The 9,729-nt window shown below is 38.0% G+C and overlaps 2 protein-coding genes across 2 annotated transcripts; both read left to right on the top strand.

The window, feature by feature from the left end:
- The first annotated feature begins 6,249 nt into the window (after positions 1–6,249).
- Positions 6,250–6,726, top strand: LOC149588758 (uncharacterized). The gene has a single exon (XM_089862102.1). The coding sequence runs from the start codon at positions 6,250–6,252 to the stop codon at positions 6,724–6,726; it is 477 nt and encodes a 158-aa protein (XP_089718228.1).
- A 56-nt stretch (positions 6,727–6,782) lies between these two features.
- Positions 6,783–8,738, top strand: LOC149588757 (uncharacterized). Its single transcript, XM_089862101.1, has 4 exons — positions 6,783–6,875; positions 7,638–7,668; positions 7,736–8,167; positions 8,251–8,738. Exons 1-4 carry the CDS (start codon positions 6,783–6,785, stop codon positions 8,736–8,738), a joined length of 1,044 nt encoding a protein of 347 aa, XP_089718227.1.
- The last annotated feature ends 991 nt before the right edge of the window (positions 8,739–9,729 follow it).

The following is a 9,729-nucleotide window of genomic DNA, read 5'->3' as shown; positions in this document are numbered from 1 at the left end:
TATCTCTGTTTGCGCTTCACGTCAGTTTTCAACGGACGTTACTACCGCCAACAAATCTTCTGAGCATTCGAACCTCATTCCTTTTGACAAACATCCATTGCAGAACTTGGGATCTTATTTAATATCGAGCGTGGCTACTGCCTTCCTTATCTATTTTCCAGTGGGAACTTTTTATCACTGGTAAGTTAATCAGAAAAACGCTTTGGTCCCATTGAACCGAATTCCCATTCGACAGAACGGCTTTTTTTGTGGTGTCCCATTCGACCGAACGTAGCCAAAGGTGCGATTTTATTATAGTCCCATTGGACCGAAATTTCATTGAACTGGAAGAAGACATACTGTGTGGTTTTGCATTAAATATATTTTTAATTTCACAACTTATTATTGTTAAAATAAATGTGAGTTGAAAATGTATTACTGCACTTATTTTAACTGCGTTTTAATTACGGCGAGCCTCACCTGCCCTAGCCTAACCTAACCTAACCTAACCAAACATAACCTAACCTAACCAAACCTAACCTAACCTAACCTAACCCAACCCAAACTTGTTTGGAGGTAAAAAGATTATTTATATGAGTATTAAAAGCCCGCCTCTTACCACGAACAATTTATTAGCAATAATAGAAATATTTTGGAAAAGATGTCAGATAATAAATTGGAGAATATTTTGGAAAAGGTGGCAATTAATTAATAGGAGAATATTTTGGAAAAGGTGGCAGCTAATTGAAAGGAGAATATTTTGGAAAATATGGCAGCTAATTAGTAGGAGAATGTTTTGGAAAATGTGGCAGCTAATTAGTAGGAGAATGTTTTGGAAAAGGTGGCAATTAATTAATAGGAGAATATTTTGGAAAAGGTGGCAGCTAATTAAAAGGAGAATATTTTGGAAAATGTGGCAGCTAATTAGTAGGAGAATGTTTTGGAAAATGTGGCAGCTAATTAGTAGGAGAATGTTTTGGAAAAGGTTGCAGCTAAATAATAGGAGAATGTTTTGGAAAAGGTTGCAGCTAAATAATAGGAGAATATTTTGGAAAAGGTGGCAGCTAATTAATAGGAGAATGTTTTGGAAAAGGTGCCAGTAGCTAATTAGAAGGAGAATATTTTGGAAAAGGTGGTAGCTAATTAAAAGGAGAATATTTTGGAAAATGTGGCAGCTAATTAGTAGGAGAATGTTTTGGAAAAGGTTGCAGCTAATTAATAGGAGAATATTTTGGAAAAGGTGTCAGCTAATTAATAGGAAAATCTTTTCGAAAAGGTGGCAGCTAATTAAAGGGAGAATGTTTTGGAAAAGGTGGTAGCTATTTAAAGGGAGAATATTTTGGAAAAGGTGGTAGCTAATTAAAAGGAGCATATTTTGGAAAAGGTGTCAACGAATTATCGGAACCAAACCTAACCTATCCTAACCTAACCCATCCGAAACCTAACCTAACCCACCCGAAACCTAACCTAATCTAACCTAACCTAACCCACCCGAAACCAAAATATTATAATTTTAATTTAAAACTTAAAGAAATTGATGGAACTACCATTAAGACTGTACTTCATTTTAAGCACAGTTTGTTTATTAATTCTATATATCTCTTGCCTTGAAAGGAATGAAAGTGAGCGTTTTAATTAGTATCACGAAATATTTACTTTCAATATTATTAACATACCTTTCGGAGATTCGAACCAACAGCCTATCGCTTCTTAGTCCAACACCGTTTCCACTACACCACCGAATCGCTGACGGCTACAGTGTTTCAAGTTATATTGATGTATTTTTTATTGGCATATTCGGACGATTGGGATTTCGGTCCATCGGGAATATAGCCATTGGGCTGGAAATCTAAAATCATTGCGGGATTTTCGGTCGAATGGGATTTCGGTCCATTGGGAATTCGGTTGAAAGGAACGATACCAGAAAAACACTGCTAACGACTGAATTTTTTAAGCAATTATTACATTCGGTTTTAGGTACTTTTACTACAGACAAAGAGATAACTCGGAAGAGTGGAAGATTCAACCGAAGAAGTTCTTAACTTGGGATCAGCAAAGAGATGAGATTATCCTCGGTGTTACTTCATTATCAATAGGTAGGATTAACATATTTCATAATATTTTTCTAGTACATCACATTCGTCAATTCAATGTTCTAGCGGTAACTCAAATATTTTCTTAAATAGGTAGTTTTTTCTCTGGATTGGTTACTTGCTACCTCAGCAATGGAGGTCCAATGTCAACGCTGTACTATAATGTTTCCGAAATGGGCTACTTTTACTACATTTTATCAATTCCAATATTATTCCTTTATGTGGTAAGTACATTTACTTCGTTCTACTATATACGTTGACAAATGGAACACATAAAAACACGCCCTTTGGTTAAAGGTTAATTTTTGACCAGTTTTACGAAAATATTGACCAACGCTGATGGGTTCAATCAGAAAATACATACATCATTGTGCCCCCATATCAATCATGTTAATTTAAAGGCTGGTTTGTGGGCCGGGCTTGAGTATTAACCGTCACGCGTTACAATTCTATCGTCTTTCTGTGATTTCATTGATTGGTAGGAACTCGAAGTCAACGCGCAGCATGATAAACTATTTGTGATATAAAATTCGTCACACATTTTGATAAGTCTAGCTTTTCCCACAAAATCCGCGTAGATACGATACGATGAGATAATGGCTACACAGTGATTTCTTTTAACCTATAGTTTTATACTTCAGAGGATATAAGTTATTAACCTCTGATTAAACTGATTTACCAATAGATCTGGCCATAGATAATGATATAATTATGATCAAATTAAGATTTTTCAAAAATCAAAATAATTTGCAGTAAGATGATGAAAATTATACGTCCTTTTCAGGACGCCTCTGTGTATTACGCTCATAAAATGTTTCACATTCCATTTCTATACCGAACTATTCACAAGTATCATCACAAATTCAAACAACCGACACCTTTCTCAGCTACCGCCATGCATCCCTTGGAAATTCTAACTTACGAGCTATTAAGCTACGTTCCCCTCTTCACTTTACCTATTCATTGGAGTAAGTTCAATGATAAGTTTATAAGATATGTTCCATAAGAATTACACTTCCTATACTTCGTAATTGCTAGAGACTTATTGAGAGATAGTTCGAGAACGAGAAGCGAGAATTCACTTCAGCACGCGGTTAATTTTGCAGGCCAATATTCCTATTTAGTCTGCCCCAAGCCTTTGACAGCGTCTCACGAAAATATATGACGTTTCATCTACGTCACTTCATGACAAGCTCTCAGTAACCATTGACAAACTTATGGAACATATCTTATGAACTTATGGTTCAATATACAGATTTGGAGCCAGTATACGAAAAAAAAAACATAACTTCATTTTTTAGCTGTGTTTGCCGGACACTCTTTATATGTATTTTACTATAGCCTTGAGGCGCATTGCGGCGTCAAGGTGAAATCTATTTGGCCGTGGCAGCCCACAACAGAATTTCATGATCAACATCACCAGTAAGATATCAAAATTAAATATTGTATAAATTAATAATTTCACTTGCCTAAGAGTTTTATTCTGAAAGTTACATTAAGTTTCAAAATACATTTTTTAGGTACACCCACTACAATTTTGGGTTCAATACGGTACTATGGGATAAGATTCATAAAACATACCGATTGAAAAAAGACTAAAATATTATCACTAATTATATGAATGTCCTTTGGAAATCCAGGGTAAGCGCAGGAAGTCACCCTTTGAACAAACTGCCATAACGACGAGAAAGAACTTCATAAGTTAACTCTTTAAAATAGCCTGATTGTGTAAATATATGTAAACATTTTTATGGGTTTGTTAGCAATACAAAAACGTATTAGTTCCTTTATCTATTTGACTATGTAAGATTAAATTATGTAATATCAAATATCGAAATAAATATTTTATGAATACCGATAGTGAACCTATTCTATCGACAAGTACAAATGTACTAAGAATCATTTTTCTCTGATAAGGTTACTGGGATATAACGGGTTTAATCACGGGCCACTTAACTTAAAGAGCAATGCAGCTCTAGCGGTTCGTCTCTTTAAATAAACAGGCTCCTATGTCAGTTAGAAGTGGAAAAGGGGGTTGAACCGGAGCTTGTTACACGTACCGCTGCGCCATCAACACATAATAAATCAGGGTTCATACAAACCTGGAAAACCGGGAAAACCTGGAAAAAGCAGGGAAATAAATAGTTGACAAAAACCTCAGGGAAAATTCAGAGAAATTACGAATTTCTAGTAAAATTCAGGGAAATAAGGGAAATTTGCGTCAAACAAGGGCCGAGTAATTAAGCAAAATGTTCGTGAACATACCCTGCATAGGATTAACATTACACTATACTTTGGAGGCTCGTAACTCTGGTTCTACTAGAGATACGGGGATGTCCTTTGAGTATGTTATAGTCCAATTTGTCCCCCATCCACCCATAATAAAAGCTTAGGGCTACGACAAACATGGCTCTCTCGTTTGGCTAAACCCACACTGTCGCACTCGTTTAGCTAATCTACCCTGTCGCACTCGTTTAGCTAACCCACCCTGTCGCACTCGTTTAGCTAACCCACCCTGTCGCACTCGTTTAGCTAACCCACCCTGTTGCACTCGTTTAGCTAGCCCACCCTGTCGCACTCGTTTAGCTAGCCCACCCTGTCGCACTCGTTTAGCTAACCCACCCTGTCGCACTCGTTAAGCTAGCCCACGCTGTCGCACTCGTTTAGCTAACCCACCCTGTCGCACTCGTTTAGCTAACCCACCCTGTCGCACTCGTTTAGCTAACCCACCCTGTCGCACTCGTTTAGCTAACCCACCCAGTCACACTCGTTTACCCTCTGGTTCTACTAGAGATACAGGGATGTCCTTTGAGTGTGTTATAGTCTTCTATATACTTATGATTTTTAACACTGCACTTTGAAAGCCCATAACTCTTGTTCTATTAGAGATACGGGATCTCCTTTGAATATGTTATAGCCCTTTTCGCTCCCCATACAAGGGTACTTTAAACTTGAGGCTACGTCAATATCTTCGTCAACATATGTTTGTGTCTCACCTATTGTTATTAAGTTACGGGGATGTCCTTTGAGTATGTTATAGTCCAATTTGTCCCCCATCCAACCATACTAAAAGCTTAGGGCTACGAGAAACAGGGGCGGAGTAATTTAGCAAAGCATAAACAATCAACCCCCTTCATAGGAATAGCGTTACCCTAAACTTTAAAGGCTCGTAACTCTGGAAAATTCAGGGAAGTATGTGGGGAAAAACCTGGAAATCTCAGGGAAATTTGTTTTCCAAAAGTTGTATGAACCAACAACCATCCCTACTAGAAAAGTAAGGCTGACAGTAAAATGCATTCATGGAGAGAGCTCAATAGAGATTGAGGCTACAGAATCACCAGAGATAAGCGCCGCAAAAATTCAAGTTCCGAGCAAAGAGATAGTGAAACACTTTAAAGAAAACGAGTTGAACTTAGCGGAAGATATAGAAAGATTCACGAATCAAAGCGAGCTTGGACTTTTAATTGGAGCGTATTATTATTGGAAGGTGTTCAATATGAATTCCAAAAGATTAAGCGATTCTTTAGTAGCAATGGAGAGTCTTTTTGGATGGATACTTCAAGGACCGACGTCAGCTTCTTGCCTGCTTATGACTACAGAACTAGAGGTGCAAACCGGCTCAGTCAACCTAATTATGGAAACTTCGCCTTATGACGACATTGGCGATAGTTTAAGATTGTTTTGAGAGCTTGAATCAAGCGGACTAGCAGAGATGGGTGAAAAAACAATGGATGATCGTGAGAAAGAAGCGGTTTCCAAATTCGAGAGTCATGACTACAGAACTAGAGGAGCAAACCGGCTCAGTCAACCTAATTATGGAAACTTCGCCTAATGACGACATTGGCGATAGTTTAAGATTGTTTTGGGAGCTTGAATCAAGCGGACTAGCAGAGATGGGTGAAAAAACAATGGATGATCGTGAGAAAGAAGCGGTTTCCAAATTCGAGAGTACGGTAAAACTGAAGGACGGTCGTTATCAAGTTGGACTGAAGATAAAAATAAATTAGGAGACAACCGAAAATTGGCCGGAAAGAGATTATAAGGACTATGCAAAAGATTTCGTAACGATTTCAACCTTTTCGAAAAATACAAGTCAGTAATTGAAGACTACGAGGCAAGGAGTATCATAGAGAGAGTACCGAATGACAAGATAGAGACAGAGAGCGCAGTTTACTACATGCCTCATCAACCGGTTGTGAACATAGAGAGAGAAACAACCAAACTAAGAGTAGTATTCGATGCGTCATCGCACGAAGGAAATGCCCTTTCATTGAACGATGTGTTGATACCTGGACCAAATTTAATACCGGACCTTTTCGATATTCTGATAAAGTTTCGAATGCACAAAGTGGCTCTGACAGCTGACATTGAGCAAGCCTTTTTACAAATTAGTATCGCATCAGACGACAGAAACGCTTTACGTTTTATATGGCAACCAGAGCCTTTCGCGTTACCAGCAAGAGAAGAACCGACTATTCATAGAATGACGAGGCTCGTGTTCGGGCTCACGTCTAGCCCTTACCACCTGGGAGCCACGGTAAAATTGCACGCAAAGGAGCACGAACGAGAGTTTCCAGAAACATATCAAAGGCTTTATCATGATATGTTTGTGGATGATTTTATAAGTGGAGAGGACAACGATGGCTCAGCCTAGCAAAGAGCCCAAGAAGCAAGAATCATCATGTCATCTGCGAAAATGACGCTTAGAAAATGGAGAACAAGTTCGGGCGAGGTCGTAAAGAGAATCCAGAGAGAAAATTGGGAAACTGCGCCCAATTCAGAGAAGCCTATCGCAAAAAAATGGTCTAAAAAGTCAAATGGTATTAGGCGTGGTTTGGAACGATAAAAATGATACTTTCGGATATTAAGTAGACGCCTTGATAAAAAGTATTCCAGAATTAAACGAAACAATAAAAAGCTTGTTGAAATCCGCAGCGAAGCTTTTCGGTATGCTATCAATTGGGCGTGTTGTCAAAACAGCATTGTCCAAAACGGCTTTTTCAAAAACGCGTTTGCCATTAGAGAGTTTAAGCATCCCCTATACGCGTACGTGTAGCCACCTTTGACAATGCATTGGTCTAATGCACTGTGGAAGGTAGCTACACGTACGCGTTTAGGGGATGCTTAAACTCTCTATTATAGCCATTTCTCGTTTTAGCGCATTTTGATTACAGCGTTTATATCTTGAGCGTTGTTTCGTACGCCTTTTCCAAAATATTGTTGTTTATCTTCATTGACTTCGAAAAATAATATGCCTTTTCCAAAAAATTATATTTTATATTTACTTCCAATATAACATTACTCCTTTTTGCATAATATTGTTCTTTGTTCTATATACTTAATATAATAGAGATTTCCCTCCCTATCAATTATAGTTTGGGCTGAAACAGCAACCGCTGTTTTGGGACATAGCGCTGTATTGAAAACGCGGAAACAGCAACCGCGGTATTGCAAACCACTGTTTTGGGAACCGCTTTATTCCAAAACGCTCTTTTGAAAACCACTCAACTACCCGTGAACCAAGATTTTCGACCCCCTCGGTCTATTATCGCCATTTACAATTAGAGTGAAAATTATGTTCCAGGAGTTATGGCTAGTAAGAAAAGATTGGGACGATCCCCTCAGAGAGCACGTTTCAAAAGCGTGGAAAATATGACTCTTAGAATTACCAGATTTATACCTGATATCTACTCCAAGACACTGCCTGGCCGACTTGGGAGAAGCAAAAATAAAAACCAGAGAGTTGCATTGCTTTTGCGATGCGAGTGAGGCAGCTTACGGAGCATCAGTATACTCGAGAGTTGAATTGCATGGGGGCGAAATTACGACATTTTTGAGAGCCGCAAAAACCAGAGTGGCTCCTATCAAAAAACTATCCGTACCCCTTCTAGAGCTAAATGCAGCGTTAGTAGGCGCCAAATTAACCAACCGAATCAACAAGATATTCAAACCCACAAACGAAAAAATGCAGTTTTGGTCAGATTCGCAAACTGTGATTAAGTGGATTCATGGCATCTCAAGAAAATGGAAACCGATGGTAGCGAACAGAGTGGAGCAGATTCAGAATATGACCGAACCTGATTCATGGAACTATTGTAAGGGAAAAGAAAACCATCGGATTTTCTTACTCGAGGCCCAAAGGTTGTAGAGTTAGTAAACATCTTATCATGGTGGAGAGGTCCTTTCTGGCTATCGAAGAAAAGAGAAGAGTGGCCTGATCAACAGGCGAAGGAACTGGAACCAGAAGAAGAGATCGAGTACAAGGCCCAAATGAGAAAGAATTTCTTAGATTGCTCTCCTCAGTTTGTGGTGAAGGTTAATGAAGATTCCGAAAAGCAAATATTGGATTTGGCAAACTACAGCACGCTACAGTTTCCCGTTGGAGTTCACGCGCAAATGAAAAGATTCGTCTACGCATGGGTTAATAAGTTCGTCCGAAAAGGGGGAGAACTTGAATCAGAAAAATTCCAAACACCATTGACCGCTGAAGAGAGACAATCTTCCAAAGAATATTTCATTAGAAGAGCAAAAAGGAACGCCTTTTCTCAAGAGATTGAACATCTGAAGCAACAAGGACAATTAAGCCAGGACTCGGTCATTAAGCAATTGAATCCGTTTTTGGATAACTCGGGAATTTTAAATGCCCGTTCGCAAATGCGCTTTTAGCTCAAGCTGATTGCTGAGTGAGTAGGCGGAGTTCGTTCTCGGCATCTTCCATGACTGTTTTCAAAAGAACTTATAGGCGGGTTTCATACGGGCGTACGCTGCTATATAGCTGATCAGCATTATTTTATTTTCATCTGCTAAAACCCACAGAAGCAATTCCCATATTTATATTTTTGAAACTGTCCTATATTATCCTATAATTTCATGAAAGGTCCTAAATATCCGATATTTTTGACTATGTCGAAATTTTCCTATGGCTTAGCATCAAATTCACCAATATTTTGCTCTTTTATCGCGATCCCATTTGAGTAGACACCAAAATTGCGGAGCTTTCTTTGCTTGCTCAGATTTTTTAATTATATTTTAATTTAGTTCCTCTTTTCAAAGTATAGCATTTTTTCTTATGAGATTTTTTCCACATAATTTACCCCAAAATAATACTATACATTAGCAGTTTTATTCCAATAACTGCCTTAAGGCTTGGTGCCTATAGAGTCCAAAATATTTATCCTTAACTCGATGACATGGAATTTTAAGTAGAAAGCGGCGTCTAGTGGTGTTTTACCGATTTAGAGTTTAGAGTAGACAGGTGATTGGACTAAAGCAGATAAGCAAACAAAAACCAAAAACCAAAAGTTAAAAGTATTGTTACTTTGTGTCATTTTCGTGGTGAGCATTGTAAGTTTTATACTTTGCAAGTATCATTTATTCTTATTCTTATTAGAAATTAATTTATTATATGTTTTGTAATACAACTATGTAAAATGAAACTCTTAATTGTATTAATAGAAATAATATATCAGAACTAGACTGGGATTTGATATAATTTATCATGACTCGACTATGGGATTCAAAACCTTGATATCACATTTCACGTTGAAGCAATGTGCTCAAGGACTACATTACAACTGGATAAGATTATTATATTTCTCTTCATTGCGATTAGTTTTATAATACTTTGTTTTGAGGCATTGTCATGGCAACGAAAGAA

The sequence above is a fragment of the Phalangium opilio genome, unplaced genomic scaffold, assembly GCF_054372755.1.
Source record: "Phalangium opilio isolate 3A_F unplaced genomic scaffold, DU_Popi_V2 ptg000537l_1, whole genome shotgun sequence".
Taxonomy (NCBI): Eukaryota; Metazoa; Arthropoda; class Arachnida; order Opiliones; family Phalangiidae; genus Phalangium; species Phalangium opilio.
Note: the sequence above shows the minus strand (reverse complement) of the source record. Positions and strands in the feature narration are given on the sequence as shown.